Below are 22059 nucleotides of genomic sequence, written 5' to 3' on the forward strand. Positions count from 1 at the left end.
CACCTTCCTTGAAACAGTTCGGAAAAAAAGGAATGACTGTTATCATCACCGATCACCAACTCAACAGGAAAAAGTGTTAAGCCGAGCAGCTGGAAGAAGACAGAAGCGCGCGGTGGAAGAAGACAAAAACCAAACGTTCGCGCGAAATGCTGTGTGTGTGCTGAAGTGTACGGATGAGTGACGTTTGCGAGTCCTAAGGGACAGAACAACAAAGTGGGTGACAAAATGGTACTTGAATCCGGGGTGCTGCCCCCTCCGCTCCAGCTGTATGCTGCGGCGGCGGCCCATCTGGCCCCCAGGCCGCCCTGGGCCCCCTTACTTCAGTTCCCGGGGGCGGCACAGCTGCTGGGGATGCACGGGGCCTTTTCCCCTTTGAACAGGCCCAGGTACCCCCACGGGCTGGGTCCCGGGATGAGAGCGCCTCCAGGACCTCCCTCCGAGGACAGCGGCAGCGAAACTCACGGTAAAGGTAGGTTAGATCTAAGGCAGATTTAGCGAGAACGCATCATAATCATGTCTAAAGAAAAAGATAAATTCTTCATGTAATACAGTTCAAATACAAATCAGGACATTGTGGAGGAAGCTCCATCAAAATTAGCAGCATTTTCAGAATCGACTAAAGTCCAAATTGTAATTAAAAACTGGGCTAAACTATTTAATAGAACAACTCCATCGAAATTACTAACGTTGACAGGCTTAACTAAAGTAGAACATACCTACAAAGGAATTAAAAGCCAAACTAAACGTTTAACAACAAATAAAAGACTAGTCCAGGTCTACGAACAATTTCCACGTACCACGAAACGAAAACCTGATGCAAATACAAAAACATTTGCCCGTAAACAAAAACAAACGTTATTAAAATGTCCACATCAGAAAATGGTAATTCGATTTCAGTCTTTCAAAGAATGTCAAAGATGCAAAACCGTTAACACCGTTTGTCCTGAACTTGATTTCAATTTTGCACTAGGTACGTGTCTGTTTACAAAATAACCCTGCCTAGGTACCTAGGGCATATTGAAATCGTTTGGATGCAGCATAAAATTAAAAACATATACCTACCTAAGTTCTAAGTTAGTCATAGATGTAGGTATAAGTAGGTATTTGAAATTATTGTTCAATATTTTATGCTTAGATTTGGAAGAAACTCAGAAATAAAGTTTACATTGATTTATATCTATGTATTGACTGATTGTTTTGAATTTTAATGTGAAACCTGGATTGAGATAGATTTTTTTTTGGAGGGCGATGATATTCCAAAGTAAAACGGCAATAGAAATTTTGACATGCTTCTTAGGCACATATTTCTGAATTTGAAGAAATAAGAGGCTGAAGGAAGACATTTTCCAAGATGAGTAGGTATCTAAAGAATACGTCTTTTGAGAGAGAAAATAAACGATGATGCTGGATTCCGAAGTTTTTTAAAAATGACACTCGGATTTCGATGCCTTAATTAAAAAGATCGGTTTATTTATGCGCATAGAAAATACATGGTTTAGAAATGCAATACTTTGATTTTGTCCGTGTTTGTGAACAAACAGCTCCACACAGGTTGTTTGCGGGTAAATGTTTGTAATTAAAACTTTTGAAAACGAAAAACACAGATGCACTTGTATATGGGTACTAAATATTTCTGGACACGTTCATAAACAGTTTTTACGCATGTTTTTGTACCTTTGCGGGCAAAAGTATGTGAGATCTGCACTAAATTTTGAGGACTATAAAGAAAAATTAGCTCTTAAGAAAATATTATCTAGCTATCAAGAAAATATTAGGTATCTAAAACCACCAAAATCAACTTCAATGACTTGTACGCCAAGATGGTGGTTCCGTCGGCAACTGCCATAAAAAAATTCCCTTTTTCAAGTAAAAATTTTCCAAAACTCATCTATTTTGATAACACAATGAAAGATGTATCTACTCACTGTCCAGAATTATTAAAGATTAGTTATATGACCCAACAACAACATTGTTACATTATTTCGTCCAAAAACGTTTATTAAAACCATTGCATCTGAAAAAATATTAAAAGGAAATGTCAAAACCCACCAAAAACAAATAGGTACAATAAAACTCCATGAGGAATCATTTCCAAATTGCGGCCAATAATTATTGTCTACCAAAGAAACTTTTGAAAAGTATTTTCCATCTAGGCTTGTATTTAAGTATCTAAGGTACCGAACTAAATACTGTTATTCAATTTCTACCCATTTGTAGATATGCGTATGTGTATTTTGGACCATGATATCAGATTATTATTTCAGACTTTGAAAAGATACCAAATAGCCAATTGTCAAATGTTAAAATTACAAGTTATTAAAATTTTATTTACAATTTCTGGAAGCTTAACACTTAGTAACAGTTCTCTTACAAGAGTCAAACAATGAGGAAAATATGAAATATAGAACTGATAACCTTGTAAATTATGTAATATTAGGTAAAACTATTCCAAAATGATTGATTATAGTTACATGTTACATATCTGAATCTACTTATACAGATGTTTTTATTTTATTTGCAGTAGCCTATAATTCAGAATAGTACCACACACAATATAGTTTATCGCTGGCTATATTGTCTATGGTATTTAGTATTATCCTAGCAAGAAGAAATACATAAAATATTCAGGCAAAATGCAGAAAAATCGATGTTATTTCAAACTAGAAATCTTAAAAACCGCTGAAACTGTAAATAATAATGATTCAATATTGTATAGTTGTTACGATATCAATTGGAACCTGTAAATGTTAAAGCACTGGACCGTCTGCACTTCTCTTTAAATTTCTTCCTATGCTTTAGCCATGATGTGTCTCGTAATTTATACTCGAATTGGGCGAGTCCGGTATTGCTAGACCAATCCGCCTGATGTAGAATCAACGGCGACGCGCTGGTCGCAAAGCAAACCTGTATTGGTCGACTAGGTCGTAAATAATTTTTGGCATGGTATTCTATAATTACTTTGGTGTCAAACTCGGTTCACTTGGCTTTGTCAGTGCCGTAGAGAGCAGTGCTTGAGGTGGTATATTTATTGTTGGTATAGGTAATACGTATTATTAATTATTAGTTAATTAATATTAATATTTGTTCATATCGTAACCAGTAAAGGATAATAGTTATTAAAATAAATATTATATGTAAGTATCTAATAATTTAGCATGGCTTTAAGAAATTAGGAAATTAAAGAAGGAGATGTTATTAACCACGGTACGAAGAAGAAACGGAAAAATACAAAATTAAAGAATATTTACGATTTTACCAGAGGCGCACAATTTATATGTATGTATAAAGAAAAAAAATTTCCTACGTTAAACATGATTCGAGATAAATGAAGCGATTATCCTGATTATAAATATAAATCTTTAGATACTTTACGACATGTTTTATTACAATGCGGTTTTAAACATAAAAAACTTGACAATCGTATGGTAATTATGGAATCATGCCGTACAGTTGCACTTCGGGAAGATTATTTACAAAAAATTCGAGAATATCGTCAACTAAATAGGAATATAGCTCGGAATATAGTATTTCTAAACGAGACAGGACAAATTTTTTCTGGACGCCTATGGATTCCGTAGAGTTTATCAGTTAAATGTTTCTATGCGGTTCCAATCTTCATCTAAGTTCACTCTTTCCGTAGGTATATCATTGCAATAAATGAAAAGTGTCAATGTCTTTTTAAAGAAGAGGTAAATTTATTTTATTTTAATTTCAGTAAGGATGCCGATGTAAACAAATACAATTAGGTATTTTTACATACATTTATTCACATAACTACTACATTTTAGAAATAAACAATTAATAATATTAAGTATCCTTAATGATCTTTTTATAATAATCTCAAAAAGAGTCATCAAGTTCATCAACAAGTACATTTAAAAAAGAATAAACGTTAATTATTTGTCGTCGAATGGGTCCCTTCACCTGGCAGCATAAAACAAACAAAAAACCACTTAAAAGATTATTCTACGGTGTGACATTAATATAATTTACTGACGTGCAAGCATTAATGCGACGTAATTAATATAAAAGCCGTCGCATCGCGGTGTACGTGAGCGAAAATAAATTAAATAATTATGTGCCCCCCCGGTGAATATTACTCTTTCACTTTTTACCGAGCAGATTTACTACCTTTTACACCTGGCATATTACAAAATATGTCAATTCCATGTCAGTGCACAATAGGTCCAATTCTCCATCTCTGCGAGTAGAAGTTGGAAAAAAGTCGAGTGGGGTTGAATATGGACTCCTAACTGGCTATACTGGTATAAATCCAGTTAATTCGAAATATATTTAAAAAATCATAATCATTTAAAATTTCTATTCTAAATGCTATAACGTTCTGCAATAGAATGTGCTTTAAGGCTGGAATTTAATAGACAACAAATCGCACTTGTTGTAAGACAACGAGAGAACAAGAAAAATGTTGAAATACAACAATACGCGTTGTGGTAGCAGAAATAGACCAAATCTGTGGTCAAGCCGTGTTTCAGTCTATGCGGCTGACTGCCATAAAAACACGTGCCATACACTCGGTCAAGCAAAGCGTCAAACTCCCACACGCGCGAGCGACAATGAAATGCACGGCGAACTCCCTCAGCAAAAAAACTGGCACGCCAGGCCGAAAGGGCAGGCATTAGACTGCTGCTAGATACGTATCGAATAAATTGATCGATGCGAAGCTTCAAATCAGATTCATATACATATTATGGAACGGATATAGTGGGATTACTAAAATGCGAATTAGTAAAAATAGCATCTATTAAAAACTTCGACTATTTTAGATATGCGCCTACGATCTCGGTAAATGTAGAACGGGCATTTTCGTTTTTGAAATATGTATTTACTTATCGCCGGAGACGATTAATTGCGAGAACCGTTAATTATTTTTCTACAATCGTCTTCCTTATGAGTAAGAAATTATTATTTTGTTACATTTTGCTGGTACTTATTATTATGTTCTGTACCCATTATTTTGTGGTAAGTTCCATGTGAAGCGTTTACTGCAGAAAAATAGACTCTGCCCCTATTTGTCTAATAAGGATATGCAAATACTTACATACGTACTCTTATAATGTAAACAGTCCAGTTATAAGGAAGCAACAGTTGTGTCACTTTTTGTTTGAATAAAATTACACAAAAGAAAACCCGGCCTAACATTTCCGATCTCTAGTAATGATACACATAAGAAGTAAAAATATGTTTTTCCCTTATTCTGAATGTATTGTCAACTTGTAGGGTATCTTTTTAGGCATTACATTATTTAGGAATAGGAATGCTAGTTTTTGAATCATTTTATATGCTATACTTATGTGTTAATCTAAAAAAAAAGTGGAAATATTATTTTTGGAAAACTGTTATCGACAGTGTAATTGTTTAAGTTGTTATTGGCAAGTTCCGTAGGCTTTGCTGAAAATGATAACAATTTATTTGCGATTGAAGTTTTATATTGTATGAAAGCTTCTACAATGTCTCTGCTACCGTAATAGCCACCCCCATATCCTTTAATGGCGGTAATATCGGCCCCTGCGTCAGCTAACAGAGTGGCGGAAGAACGTCTAAGGTAGTGCCCTGTATAAGTTTCCAGATGAGACAAATTGAGATAAGTTGTTATTTCTTTTGGCACATTCCTTATTTTGTTGACGCCAGCCACTTGGTTAACACATTTTTCCCTGACACACTTCACAAAAAATCTTTGCGGTAAATCTTCATTTGGTCTAGACTTGAAATCACAGAACATCTCAAAGTACGAGGTTTGGCATCGGGAATTCTTGTAATAATAATTGAATCTTTGTCTTCTATATCATCGATCGTTATATTTAGTAGCTCATCTTTTCTCAAAGCTCCACAAACACCAATTAGGTACTAAATGACCTGAAAATTTGCCCAAAATTACGTACATCTATCGATTTATATTAATTTGAATTACCCTTTCAGCAGAAATCTATTATCAGGTGCTTCTTGCAAAAATCTCTCAATTTCTCTGTCGCTGGAATTCTAGACTTTTTAGGACGGAATCCAACTGATTTGCTTTTCAAATATGGTATTAGTTTTGGAAATTTTCTGATATGTACATTTTTTTGGCATTCTTGAACGAAAAAGTACCATTTCGTGTTCTAGATACAAAAATATCTATTTCCGTACATTTGCGCAAAAAATATGCGATTCAAAATATAATACAGTCATAACAATTGTGGGCTTTGCAGTAATATAATTAGCGGTTGTACTAATAAATAGGTATATAGTATATAATTACAACAGTTTTTTTTTCCACAAATTCATAATTAATTTACAGAGTATAGCAATAAGACATTATTAGAAGTTGATACGTGAGGACGAAAGTTAATACAATCATTCAATTAGACCAGTAGTATTAAAAAGTATCTCAAAATAAAATTCCTTTACATGTTTCCTCTTGAATGTCTATTATTTCACAGCGACATTGTTAGTCTTTACATTTTTAACATTGGTTGATATATATAGCTCTGAAGTACATACCTAGTTACCTAAAAATCAATAGTAACTAAAAAGCAACGGAAAATTAAGGTATGTTTATATAAAAATGACTATTGATTAAAAAAAAATCAAAGTTATAGCCAATAGTGAGAACGATGGTAAATATATGACTAAGAATACCTATACTTTAGGTATTATAATAGAACCACTGATCCATATGACTGAAGCGAAGAAGATAATAGAATAAAGAATAATAGGAGATTTTGACTTTGAATTGATGGAACCCTATCTATCTTATGTAGACAATTATGTGTAAAATGGAAAATTTTCTCGGTAATAATCAAAATATTAATATTAAATCAAAGAATCCATAAAATAACATTTTTAAATATTGCATTTATACTTGTGTTTCGTTATAGTGTTTCACCTAGTATAGTTTCTTTCTGCAGTGTGAGTTTAGTTCTAAGTATGCAATCAAAAAAGATCATGTAGGTATAGCAAAATCAACCAGTATTTCTTCTACAGTTGAATATTATTAACACTTTCATTACATTTATCAAAATGTAAACAATTTGAATCTTGGGTTGTTTCAGAAATTTTAACAAATTGACTACAATGCTCCCTACTTATATTTACATTAATTCAAAGTAATTTAACTGCGATTTATGTAACTAAATCGAATTTGGTTGCTAAGGTACAAGACATCTGACTGTTGCTCAAATTCCGCGTAATTCGCGCACAGTCTCAGCTACATACTCTCCGTACTTGTAATGAATTTTCACTATTTTCACTGCCTCTACGTCGTATGGCGCTCAATTTTGTCTAACACAAATACTGCCAACGTTTCGCAATGAAAATGACGCACAATTCAAATTCTGCGTTTCTTTCTAATAATCTCTCTTAAAAAGTGAAACATATCTACCTAGATATTGGATATAGAAGAGTATAATACCACTTTGTTATAAAATAAATTAGTTCACATATATAAAAAAAATATATTTATTTGTAGCATAGTTTTAATTTTTTCTTTATTTATTTGGGTCTTAGGTTAACGATTTTTAATTTCTTTCGCACATTTTTGGTCCATATCCGCACCGTCCCTACATGGGAATCCGGTTAACCGTTTTTTTAATAGAAAAATTCCCAAGTCAGTACCGCCGCGCGGCCGTTCCTGACCAATGGCCTACTCCGATATCCGCAAGATCTGCACGGAGCACAAACACTTAGCTCGCAGCCAGACAACTAATAATGGAATTATTTGCGGCCCGTCACGAGAAATTCGAGGCCCTCGGCACAGGTCGAGGTGTGAAATCGATTCGAGATACCGGGCGTTTATTTATTAACGACGCAATAAAAACTCGCAAAGCCGGGAACTGTTACATTAAAGAGGCATGGTTTTATGAACGCGAAAGAAGGAGTACTAAATGGACTTTAATTCGACGATTTGTAAAGCAACGGTTTTTTCGCGAGACTTTTGATAAGTGGAATGGATGAAAGCTGGTGTTCCTCAGGGATCTATATTAGGACCACTTTTGTTTCACAGCAAATTTGTCGAGAATTCCTTTGAATTGTACACTAAATATGTACGCTGACAATCTACAACTCCTTTATAGTATTAAGCCTTCTAATTTAAGTATTGCCACAGCAATTATTAATAATGACTTGCAATTAATGCATGACTGGTATATAAAAAATACTTTATTAGTTAATCCTAATAAAAGTCAAAATATTCTATTTGGAACATCAACTCAATTGCGAGGTATGGATAACTTTAACGTTTTATCGTTTATCGTTGACTTTTTCGAATCATGTAACTGTTATCTGCAAGGAAGCTTTCTTATCATTAAAACAGTTGCAATGCTTCAAGAAGTATCTAAATCCTCAGACCAAAATTTTACTTACCGCATCTTTAGTCTTATCTCATTTGAATTATGCTGATGTTGTATATGACCCCTGCCTTTCTCAAAAAAATAAACACCGTTTGTAGAAAATACAAAATTGTTGTGTTGAATGTCTAAGAGGAGACATTTTGCCAGTTTTATACTCAACATTTTAAAGAATAACAAACCTACATGTGATAAAATAAAATGGAGATCTGAAACACATCCTAAAAATTTGAGATCACTGAGTAGCAAAGCGTGTGAACTGTTTCGAAATTTTCAAAAATTGCCTAAATCAATTAAATTCGGGATCTCCGCAACTAGAACGGTTAGAACAACGCGGTTTGCATGAAATCGTAGAACTATTCGACAATAATGCAGAACATTTGCAATTTTCAAAAAACTTTTAAGGAGTTCTACCCCAACGAATATTTATCTTCAGTTACAGAACTAAAGCTGAAAGTTGTAAAGCATTGTAGAACTATTCAGGTACATTCCAGAACAAGAAAAAAAACTTAAATAAACTTAAAAATAAATATCGTATATGGGGAGCTGTATGAAAGCCCTCATGTTTTCAAAACAATATTTCTCTCTTTCCGTCGCGGAACAATTGTTTAATTTTATAAAACACTTTAGAATTATTCGTTAACAAACAGGTATCTTAAGAATTTTTAATAATTTGAAGCTTTACTTTTTTGTACAACTGCGACACGCGGCCGAACCGTAACATGTTTGTGCGGTGTGCGGTAGAACCGCGATAACACACTATGCGGTTGTGCCGCAAAAAGTCCACGCCGCCTGAATCAACCGCACAAGGACCTGTGCGGTCACAAGGACGTAGTGCATCAGAACCGCGTTCACATACGGGGTGCCGCGTCGCTGCGCAACGGCTTGGTGAGTTAACCATCCTTAATGGTATCAAGCGACGTTAGGACGACGCGTTTTGCATGAAATCGTAAAACTATTCGACAACAATGCAAAATTTCTTCAATTTTCAAAAAAACTTTTTAAGGAATTCTACCGCAACTACATTTTTGAACTGTAAAGCATTGTATTGTATTCAGGTACAATCCAAAATAAGAAAAAAAACTTAAATAAACTTAAAATTAAATATCGTATATGGAGAACTGTATGAAAGCCCCCATGTTTTCAAAACAATATTTCTCTCTATTTGTCGCGGAACTATTGTTTAATTTTGTAAAACACTTTAGTACTGTACTGTAATAAATTGAAGGTTTGCTTTTTTATACAACTGCGACATGCGGCCGAACCGCAACATGTTTGTGCGGTGTGCGGTAGAACCGCAATTCCAGTAACACACTACGCGGTTGTGCCGCAAAAAGTACACGCCGCGCGCCGCCTGAATCAACCGCACAATGGCCCGTGTGGTCACAAAGACGTCGTTCCGCATTCACATACGCGCTGTCGCGTCGCTGCACAACCGCTTGGTGTGTTAACCGTCCTTAATGGTATCAAACGCAGATGTTTGAAAAATCACGGCCGTATAAACACGTAATATAAATGCGTGAACAAACCTATTACAAATGAAAACATTAAAACTACACACGGACGACAAACAAGTCCGTAATTACTGCCGCAATCGCATGTTGGACACGGAGACGATCCGAGTTCGTATATTTCTGAAATATTAACGCTTAACCGTTCGAAAGCGGTAATGAATTACGGCTGGTCGTACGGCGAACGTGACAGGCGTTTTTAAATTAAATAACATGTGGTTACGTCCCTTTGTTCGTTTTGCGTGGATTTATTCGTCTGTTTGCCTTGATAATTCCGTGTAATGAAACGGGAGCCTCGCAACGTACCGAACGGAGTAAATTCCGTATGCGATTGGACGCGCAGGAAGAATTGTTATGGGAATTTGAATGCGCCTTGCAAAAACTTGTAAATAATGGAAAACGACAGTACCAAAATCTTAGCAAGTTTAAAAAGCTAGGAAGTATAGTCCGTACAATACTCGTTGTAATAGAATTCCAAGAAGACCTCTGCACCACTTTCGTGGAATTAACCGCATTCGACACCTGAGGTAGAAAGACATTGGCGGAAAATTGAAGGCACGCCCCTGCCCCCTATCTCGATATTGCAGGGACTTTGTGCGGGTCAATTTCAAGCAGTCATATTTAATATACAGGGTGTTTGGTAAGTCGATGCATTCCTCGCAGGAGTACAAGCGATTTGTGATATATTTCCATAACATACCATATTCCGAAAACGCTTAGTTTCCGATCTACAGGGTGTTAAAGTTTTAATAAGAAAATGCAAATTTATAAATATTGCGGAAACCGCAATAACTGCTTCATACTCAAACACTGAAAGTGACAGATATTATTAATTTTGTCAAACAATAACAAAAACGAGTGCACAGCCAACTTGCTAATTTCTGTTTAGATAGTGAGTAGAGAATCTAAAAACTGATACAAAATTTTTAGACTGCTGTTAACTGCAAGGAATAATAATTTTTTGTAATAAAATTGGTACAAAAAAAAGCTGAGTGCATAATAATAAAAAATTAGTGGTGTATCATTTTTTTCTTCAAAAATATCCGAAAACTTGTCTGTGCGCACGCCACTGGTGAAACTGAAAACAATGTTTTTATCGTAAAACATGTATTGTTGTTAATTGTCACTGTTATTTAATTTTATTGTAAATATAATTTTTAAAGTTCTGATATTATTATTAATAATATAATTTTTTAATTTACGGTTATAGTAGGGCTATTGGCGAAGATCTCCAGAATAAAAAATGAAGTGGAAATTTATTCCTATTTTAATAAAATACCTAAATAGTTGCGTATTATTTTTTATAAAATATGAATGAAAATCCTGCTCGTGAACATCAGTTTTTCTATAATATTGTAAATGCAACTAAAAATTTCCAAATGCATTTAGTCGTTTGACCTTGAAAATTAAAAAAAAATTGCCTGCGGTGCTTTTTATTCTTTCTTTCCCACCTAGTAAAAAAGCCACGGGCCTCACCTATTCACAATATCACGATCCGCCACTGCACGGGATACAAGTCTAGACAAATACTTTTAATGTGGAACCATTTGTTCATGTCAATGTTTTGTCGAAATCACCTTTGCATATAATTCTGAGTAGCTGCAACTATTTGGAGAAATCTAACATTAATTCTTGTAGTTTAAACCTCGGTATAACCGATATAAGAAAATTTCAGTAGCCTTGTATTGTTCCTTTTAAATTTTAATTTTTGACTTTTTTAATATTTACAATATCCTCAGTGGCGTACCCAGTCCAAGTAGAGTATGTGCCCTGGGTACTAATCAAAGGGAGGAGAATAGATAAACATACAAATCAAAATATACCAACAATATAACTCATATTCAAATAATCCCGCAATTATTGCGCGTGGTGAGCTTTCACTAACGAACCAGAAGGCAAGGAAGGTGCAATTTTAAGTTTAAGACTATCCAAAGTGCAATTTTACGGGATAATTTTCGTTCTAACACAAAAACTATAAATATTTTGTAAGGTTTATGACTGTTCTATTTAGTTGTATGTGTTTATTTTATATTTAGATAATTTAGGATAGGGCGTAACTTCGATGTTTGTCCTAGGCGCCATTTTCGGTTGGTACGTCTCTGAATATTAAGCTATTTCTGTGTATTTTTTGTCTTCACTTAAGTTTACAACATATATTTGTACTTTCATAAAATATTTTACTGTTATGTACCTTTTGTGTATGTCTTTTTTTAAATTTTACTGAAGATGTACTCCAGCTTATCCTGTAAATGGGTGTTCACGTCGGATATCAGCAATGTCTAGTAAACAGCTAGTTACAAACCAAAAATGATATGTCCAATACATTTATATTGGAGCAAAAATACAGTAACTAATAATAGAATATAGATTTCTTTAAATGACTTAATAAATCGAAATGCTCTCAGATGACGTCACATGAGAGAACTCTGGCTTTGTAATAAGCGAACCACTTTTTGAGAAGTTATTATCTCGAGTTACCGAGATCGTAATTCGTGTACACCTCGTACGGACTCCCGCTAATCCGTTCTTGTTGGCTAAACCCGTAAAAACGCTCTATTACGCCGAGCTGGGTCCCCTTAACCGAATAAAATTCATGAACTTAACGCAACGACGGCGTCCCGGCTTACCGCCGCCCCCACGTCGACTTTCAACGAGTATCAAAGTATATTAGGTCGGGATTATGGTTAATCTAATATTTCCGACGAACAATGTTGCCTCCCCTCGAACGGCGCGATCTCCGCCGAGATTGTTATGGGGGCTTATCGCCGCAACTTCTTGTTTCGAGGAGGCTCTCGCTAGCGGACGGTGGTGGAATAGAAATTAAGCTCGTTTTCGGCTGTCGGACGGGCCCTTCGTTACGCGCGTCGCTTTTAATTTTGTTTATGAGTTGCGGATACGGCGGGGGGCGCCGTAATTGCCCCGATAAATGGGACGATGCTCTTGTTTACGCCGGGATCGGATTTATCGGCGTCGCGCTGAATTACGTTGGAGGATCTGGCGACAAATGGTGTTCTTGGTGGCGCAAATCCACCGCCACACGTAGGGAATTTTAAATAGTGAGGATAAATACAAAGTGTAACGTTAAATGGGGGTCATATTTGCACAGAGGCTCCATTTGGTCTTTGAAACGCGTGTCATAAGTTTGTTTTCTTAAATCCAGTTGTAAAAACTGAATTTTCTTAACCCTTTTTAATAATCACAGCTCCACAAAAAAAAGAATCGGATCTGGTATTCAGACCCTTGTATTTCCATGTTTTTTTCCGCTGAATCCGAATCTGCCTTCAGATTTGGCCCAACGGGTCTGAGTGTTCGGGAAAATTCAAAAAACAGGTCAAAATTCACAAAAAACGTCATTTACGATCGACGAAAGTTATAAAAAGTCAAATTATTCTACCAGCTCACTAGACGTATGATTTTTCACTCGTTTAATTCCAATTTATCAACATAGAGTCAGACGAACTGGTTCAATTTCATTCAAAAACAGAAAATAGATCAAAAACGTCAATTTCATGGCATAATTCGTGTTGCAGAGTTCTGGATCCATCTTTTTATCCACCCACCCATTTATGAATTCATACATCTTTCTATCTGGTCGTTCATGCATGAACTCGCATATTTATTCATCTACCTGTACCACCTACAAAACCCGCCCATCCACCCATCTATCGATCTACTTTTTGTACAGTTCGTCTGACTCTATGATGATAAATTGGAATTAAACGAGTGAAAAATCATACGTCTAGTGAGCTGGTAGAATAATTTGAGTTTTTATAACTTTCGTCGATCGTAAATGGCGTTTTTGTGAATTTTGACCTGTTTTTTGAATTTTCCCGAAAACTCAGACCCGTTGGGCCAAATCTGAAGGCAGATTCGGATTCAGCGGAAAAAATACATGGGTTTGGATACCAGGTCCGATCCTTTTTTTCTTGTGGGGCTGTGTAATTTTTTCATACATCGCCGCTAGGCAACCTATTAGACTCTGCGGTATTTATTGTTGTTAAAACTCATAATTTAAAGGAAATGTTATTAAACGATATTTGGTGCGATGTTTTTATTTGATGGGTGTCCTATCGTCCCACATAACCGAAAATTGAATTATTTTAAATAAGATAAAGTATGATACAGTACCAAACCACTGATCTAACAAAAAACTAAAACTATTAAGTAAATACTACACAAAAATAAATAAATAATCTGCTAACTCACCTGATTTTTACAGCAAATGACATACTTGAAATTTTATCGCTAATTTTCGAGTACTGGTACTAGGGAATCATGAAAACTGAAACAAAGAAACAAATTATAAATATACGTGTCCCCTGATAGGTGGAAGGACTAATAATGTTGAAGTCGAAGAACGGCATTTCTAGATTCAGCCCTGCTTGTTTGTGAAATGAAATGTGAAATGATTTCAAATCAGTAAAAGCAAGAACGCCTTGGAAATTCAGAAAATTCCGATGTTACTCACCAGTAAACTACAGGGTGTAAGAAGTTTGACTGCTATTACTTTAGCTTCAGATAGAGTAATCATAAATGAATAAAAAAGTTGTATATTACAGAGGCGAAGTTTTCAAAATACAGCGAGTATTAGTATTGGGGAGTTTCATCACAACGTGACAACAGCGCTTAACCTGCTGATACACACCACGTGTACACACGACAGGCTTGTCCTACGGAAGAAATGTAAACAGCATTGTGAAACATTTAGTAAATTTCAAAACAATTGTTTTCCAGTTTTTGAATAAATAAAATGTATCGAAGATAGTATTCTGCTTAAATTTTACCTCGAATTTTAGTAATTATGAATCTCTTAAAACAGGAACTTAACTTTTAATCAAATTGCGTATTTGAAAAATATGTAATTAAAGTACCCAAAGATTCAGGTCGTCCAATATATATTAAAAATAATTTAGGTATTTATCAAAAAGCAAAATTCAGTAATTTTTAAACGCACAAGTACAAAACAAACTACAACATATGCTCAAAATGCCCACCACCTATGCACGCACGACACCTTCGAATCCAATTTTCGCGCACTCGCTGAAAAGTACCCCAAGAAAAAGAAATAGTGGTACGCAAAAAACACTCCGACACAGTCGAATCCAGATACCAACTGAATTGCGTATCACCGCGCCGGCGCCGTTGTCACATTGCTCGATATGAATATAATCGAATTTTAAATTTATTACAACGCTAATTATTTTTTAAAACTAAGCATAATGAAGTTCAAAAAAGTGATAAACATTGTATTTTATGGTATTCTATGCACACAGTTATGTCAATATTCCCTAATTAATCGAACTTTTGTTCATCAAGCTGGAGATGTTGATAATTTTTTTCTCGGAAATGGTTGAGTTTAGGACCCATGTCTACCTTAGGTTTTTTTGTTTATTTTAATGTATTCTATTGCCTATTAAAATTAAGGCAGTTAAACTTGTAACACCCTGTATAACTTTTGTATTACACATCGCAAAAAATTGTTAAGAAATTTTCCTGAAATGAAAAACTGAATAAGTATGCAAATTATTAACTTCCTACGCCTGTTTTGTGAAAAATTAAAAATGGAGCCAAATGTCATGGCAGACCTAAGACATAATATTTGAGACTTTTTTATAATATTCCGTTGCTTTATGTATTCTGCGCTTAATTGACCTTTGGCTATCGCAGTCAATGACATTTAATATTCCCTAATTAAATCTTTAGACGTTCGAGGTATTTAGATAACTTTGTAGTTTTTCGAGATATTTCGAAATACTTCTAGATATTTTGAAGTATTTTGAAGCTTTTGGGGTGTTTCGACATGTTTAATAGTTTTTGACTTTTTTCGAAGTTGTTAGAAGTTTCCGACGTACTTCCAACATTAATTTATAACGGCTGATGCAGTCTAAGGCTGTATCGTCAGTATCTTGTTGTATTATAAAACTCCTTTCATTTTTTTTATACTTCTTGAAACCGTTCGATATACTTGATATTTTATAGAAGTTTTGGTGCTTTTTTCTTGAAGGATTCTAAAGTCGATTCTAGAGATTTTGATGGATTTTGAAGATCTTTTGGTATATGGTGATACACCGTAAAAAAAATCACTCAAATTCACTCAATTTTACACAATAATGTGTCAATTTCTGTCTACACACTCTGAGTGAGTGAAATTTTCACTCTGTTAGTATGAGTAAGACAATTAAAATTTTATGAGTGAAGCTATTGCAAGAGGAGTGAATTTGATCTGATGCTAACTATCTAGTGAGTGACTTAATGAAACGATATGCTTGTTTCTCCACCACTGATTTTTGAATTTGGACTGTGTACATACAGAACTAGGAGAAATATTTGAAAAAAAAATGTGTAACAAATTTGGATAAATTTGATGAAGCGGTTTTCCAGATATTTAAAAAATGTTTTATTTTTGTTAATTTCAACGCTCTGTATCTCATAAACGGTGGCTTTCTGCGCCTATGTTCATGGAGCAAATTGATGTTAATTTTTGTTGTTCAGTACTTTCCCGACATTTGCCCATTAAAATCTGGACCACCCTGTATTATTGTTTTCAATTATTGTAATCAAATCACTGCATTTAAACATAATTTTCACCAAAATAACCGGATTAACGGACACTTGCCCAGCACTATACGCCATACGCCACACTACGAGATGACCTAATGGAGCCGACGGGAATAGACAAAGACAACGCACGACTACCATAGAATAGGGTGGGGTCACCCAATAATAAGGACATTTACACCGATTTAGCTACAAGGGTACAGATTTTAAATTTTCTCATTCTGAGACACTTCTATTAATATTTTATAGTAGTATATAGCTGAAAAAAATTGAAATTTTTCTAAATTTCCAAAGCTTATTGAATTTCACGAATCATGACAGATTTTACCTCACAAACAAGCATCAGGGCTAAATCTGAAACACTACCTTGCGACACTGACATTTTTTGTCTTTTACAAGAGCTGTTTCATCCATACATCCGGAGATACGCCGTATATCTCGATAATAACTGCGCCGTATGCACCATATTTTACATACAAATTCACTCATTCTCTGCTGCAGGCCGAAACAAGTTAAAAATACCCGATTGGTATATTCGAAGCAGATATAGATACCGCCGGGTTCGATTTAAGCAGAATCACTTAACATATTTGATATGAGATACCGGCCGAAATTTTTCCTCTCACATATATAATTATGGAAATATTGTTTTATGTTCGTTTCGCGAGGACCGGATTTTTATCTGAATGTTAACCATAAAAACGGCAATAAAGATCGGAAATTTACATAAAACGGACATTTCAAATTGATTACAAACAAAGGTATGATTAATTTTCAAAATAACGGCCCGAAATATTTATAAAATATACATCGCTAATTACGCAATCGCCAAGATTTTGAAATAAATCATTCCACTCTTAATCCTTTTTATACATATTGCTTCTAATGAGTATTTTGCGACCCAATCGCTACTTAAAATTAATAGTTGACTACTGAAAGAAAGTAATAGCCCTAATATTGATTCGTGAGACACACGAATACACATTTATAGTTAGTTTCTTGGTATACAAGTTGTTTGGTGTCATTATTATTTTTTTTAACTTTGTAAACGTTGTAAAATGTCTTAAGCTTTCGTCTACCGTTATGATCCTTTGAATAATGTTTCATCCTCATTGGATTGTTCAAGGAGTTGCCGATAAAATCAAGCTTATAATCTGAATATGAGACTTTGTTTTCCGGCAATATTGAAACAAAATCTGATCTTTTGCGGAGAGGTTTTTTAGATCTCCGCAAAAGATCAGCAACATTACCAAATAATGTAAGACGGCAATTTCAAAAATATGAAAATTGAACAAATTTTCGGCCTTACAAACCTAAATTTATACATACCTTAAGGCCAGGCGATTTTGATCGATGATTCGAATTTACTTCTTTGTTCTCAAAATTGTCGTTGGTGGAGTGATGTTATTCCTCATTTTACTATTCTGACTCGTGATTAGTACTCATTTAAAACAAATGTGTGGTGTGGGATTTATAAAGAAAAAGTAATTGGACCATTTTTTTTTCGTAAATTAAATAGTGAACGTTATCTACATTTCTTAAAATACTTTTTTTTGTCACCCTGTATATGCTATCTCAAATGTGAAAAATTCAATACCATTTTTTCAAAAAGCAGAACTTTTTAGAAAGAATACCTTTTCTTCGTCAAATTGATAAAAAAGTTACCTATTTGTAGAGAACCTAAATGGACAAAAAAATAGGACGAATTTAAACTTAGACTTAATTTTTATTTCCAAGTAACATTTTCCCATTACATTTTTCTCGAAAATAAAAATTAATAGTACTTCTCCCTTGTCAAATTAGATTTTTTTTTTAATTTTTGGCAATCCCGTATATGCCATCTCAAGTTTGAAAAGTTTAATACCATTTTTTCAAGAAGCTGAACTTGTTATAAAAAATAACTTTTTTCTAAAATTGATAATAAAAAAGTTATTCATTTGTAGAAAACTTAAAGGGACGCACTGTATAAACGATGAAGTGACACATATTTTGTAACATTGTCTTGAGAAATGTCTAAAAATTAATAAACATAGTCCATAAGGAATAAAACATTAATTTTACTCTTGTTTTTTGAATTGGCTCAGTTACACACCAAACAATAATCATTTGTATGAACAGAAGGCAGATAGAGCCCCAGTATTGAACCACGAGGTATACCCGTTCAAGATACGTTACACGCAATAAGAACTAAACTTGTGACACTTATTTACCAACATCCCGATTGGATTTATGAAGTGAAAGAATAATTAACCAGTCGGATACTTTATGTTGAAGACCATGCCGTATTTGTAAACATTCCCCGTTAATTGGTGGACGATTAATAAATCACGAGATTACGGAATACGACTTTAATTAATTGATTTTCCACTTGAAGCACAAATACGAGACGATAATTAGAAAATGCGGGTACAAAATCTCTTGCCAGCCATAAATTAGGAGGTTAAGCACTGGATTTATGACACATCGAACGGTTTAATTACGAATAGCTCTTTCTGTCTCTTTCTTTCGTTCTCTATCTCCGACATTTTTAACAGTTTAATTAAATATTCTCCCCATGATTTTCACGGCAATGTTTCTTAGATCTCAGCTCTAGGAAAGATAATTAATTGTTGAGGATTGCTAATGCTGAGGTTGGTTCACAGCAATCCAGGAAGAAAATATATACGATTTCATCTAACTATCTAAATTGAATAAAAAATATATACCCAAATTTTAATTATCGGTATTAACAACAGTAGAATCAGAATAATGAACACCGAATTACGATAATTATTCAAAGTAAATATTCAAGTTCAATAATTAATTCAATAATAACACAGGTCAACAAGGGTCAAGAAGCAGACACACTAATATGCATTCCCGAAGGATTTTGGTACGCTGAATCCGAATCTGGCCGCAGAATTGCTCTATCACGTCAGGTTTTTGAGATATCCTAACCTAAAAGTGCAAAAAACACTGTTTTCGTCATATTTGAGGTTATGTAGTAATACCATCTATTCCTTTAAAAAAAAATACATATAATTTAAAAGTACAAGGCTCCCTCTCTCGAATGCCGTTGAGTTTGCTCAAATATCTTTTTTTTTCATTGAGATACCACATGTTGAAATTTCTAAGTTTATCAGTTTTTTAATATGATGTCTAAGGGATCCTTAGTAGATTTTCGCATATTAAGAAACTGAGAAACTTAACAATTTCAACATGTGATATCTCAACGAAAAAAAAAGGTATTTGAGCAAACTCAACAGCATTCGAAGGAGGGAGCCTTGTACTTTTAGGTTCAATGTATTAGTTTTTTGAAAAAGAATAGATGACATTACTACATAACCTCAAATATGACGAAAAACAGTGTACTTTGCACATTCGGATTCAGTGCACCTAAATCCTTCGGAAATATTTATTCAAGTTTCTGCTTCCAAAACAAAGTTAAATTTTGTTGGTCTGTGAATGAGTTTCAATGACGTCACTTACTCAAATGGTCATAAAACTAAGCAGTTCTGGGATTCGTTTATACGTATATGCCCGAGCACAACGCCGCAGGGTTGCCAGCTTGTGGATTTTCCTCCAGTTCCAGAAATTTTTTTGAGTTGAACACGTTAAAACTGTTCTTTATCTTATTAAATACTGCCCTTTTTAAAATGCTTTATATTTCGTAAATTATTTATACGATAAATAAGTAGCACCGAAGACGGTATCGTATACCACTAAACTTTTATTTTCCTTCATCTAACGCTTCGTATAGTTTGCTTGCAAGACAACCAATAACTTCTTAAGTACTTATACTTTTCCAAGCAAAATTGAGAGTTGGATATCAAACAATTTTCAGTCTCTTACAGTAAAAACCAAGTTACTTACCACACTTGTTACATAATATAAGATTATTTTCCTTTTCTCATTTTGATAGATTGGCAATTAAATTTCGGTAAAGTTAAAAATTATTAAAAGAATAAAATCAAAATTACATTAAAACACAACACTCTCTTCCACCAGATGTGATTGGTGTAATTTTTCGCGAGATTCTATTCAACCAATCAGTAATCGCATTATCTTAAGAGTAGACGTAACAGTTTGCCAATGTTCATTGTAAACGATTCATTAATATTGACACGATTTAGTGAATTTTCGTTACCAGTACCAGCCCTGGTTGCCTAAGCTCCTAAGTTCACGTGGCTTGTAAACATTTATGAACACCTTGTACAAGAATCGGTGAAGTTTTTTTCTGATAAGGACCCGATTAAGCATACGTCCGCCTTAAGTAAGTCGTTATAACGCGCACGACTTATGTAAAAGCTGTATGTAAATATTTCTGGAGTATAATACCGGCCTGTAACCGACTAAGATGGAACAGGGCATCGCGTGCAACGTCCCGTTTTCGATTTGAATGTGTAACAAACACCAGCTGACGTGGCAGAGGCGTAAAGCCAACACTAAATTCGTTATCGTCGCGGCGAAATGGCAGAGCAAAAAAACTGGCGTCCGATCAGTTAAAGAAATACGCCTTGTAACTTCGATTAACATTCCCACGACAGACGAACGTTTGCGACAGCAAAAGATTCAATTTTTTTCTAATAACAATTATACGAGATCTTTTTTCCCTCCATGTAAGCATACTGCGGAAAATAACTACTCTGCGGGTTAATGCCCCAACCACCATTATTTGTCAACCGAACCACCAGACGTATACTGGTTTCGATCTTCTGTGTAGTACTATTGTGCTTTCATAACTACCAACATATTAAGAACATTTCCTGCGTTTACGTTGTAAAATCAATAAAGGAATATATTATAGTATCATATTTTTCCTTGAGAGAAATGCTTATGTACAGGGTGTTTTCTAAATGCGTGCAGAAAATCCAGGAATGTATTCTATGAAATAAAATTAAAGTAATTTGGTTAAACCGACGCAACGTTACGAAAATTGAAATAAAAAATCAGTATAGTCTTTCCGAAGTCAGTTGAACATGTATAAAAACGCCTAGCAATAAAATTTCATAGGCATCCCGAAAAAAGTTTTCTGCTAAAGGTAAAAAATTATAATAATTTGTATATAATGTGTAGAAAATTTCTATTATATATGTTCATTTAGCCAGCAACATATTTTAATTATTTATGTCCTCAAACAATTTTATTATATTGATGGTAAATTTCGTTTTGTTCCTTTTCAAAAGGTCTCCAAAATGCCATGTTGTAATAATATTAGTAAACAAAATATCCCTCTTATTTCTCCATTTCGCAATTGCAATATGAATGATTAATAGAAGGTGCCTATAATAAATTAAAATTACCTGACCTGACCTGAATGAAATGACTCTCCCGCCCATCTCTCGTCCATGTCAAAGAAAATGTTGGATGCAATTTTAAAGGTTCTGTGATAGAAATTACATTATTATTCACTGTTCTTAATCTCTATTTTAGTAATGTTACAAAAGTTTTGCAAATATAACTAATTTTTTAGATATAAAGTTTGCTGAGAAATATTTATGTTCCTTTGTTATTCCGTACAAATGCTTTTATCTCAAGTAGGTATTACTAACTATATTAATCAAGTAAAGAAAACTTTATGTAACCCTAAATATTGCTGGGTAATGATTACGATGTTTTTATAAACCATTAAATATATTAAAAGGATTTATCAACTGTATTTTTTATTC

At 34.2% G+C, this 22059-nt stretch overlaps 1 protein-coding gene across 1 annotated transcript in view; it reads left to right on the forward strand.

The window, feature by feature from the left end:
* The first annotated feature begins 225 nt into the window (after positions 1-225).
* LOC108917982 (homeobox protein unc-4-like) overlaps positions 226-22059 on the forward strand; it is an 80255-nt gene continuing 58421 nt past the window's right edge. The window contains exon 1 of the mRNA XM_018724814.1: positions 226-469. Within this exon, the coding sequence (XP_018580330.1) occupies positions 226-469 (244 nt within the window). The remainder of the gene's footprint in view (positions 470-22059) is intronic.

Source organism: Anoplophora glabripennis, unplaced genomic scaffold, assembly GCF_000390285.2.
Source record: "Anoplophora glabripennis isolate ALB-LARVAE unplaced genomic scaffold, Agla_2.0 scaffold90, whole genome shotgun sequence".
NCBI lineage: Eukaryota > Metazoa > Arthropoda > Insecta > Coleoptera > Cerambycidae > Anoplophora > Anoplophora glabripennis.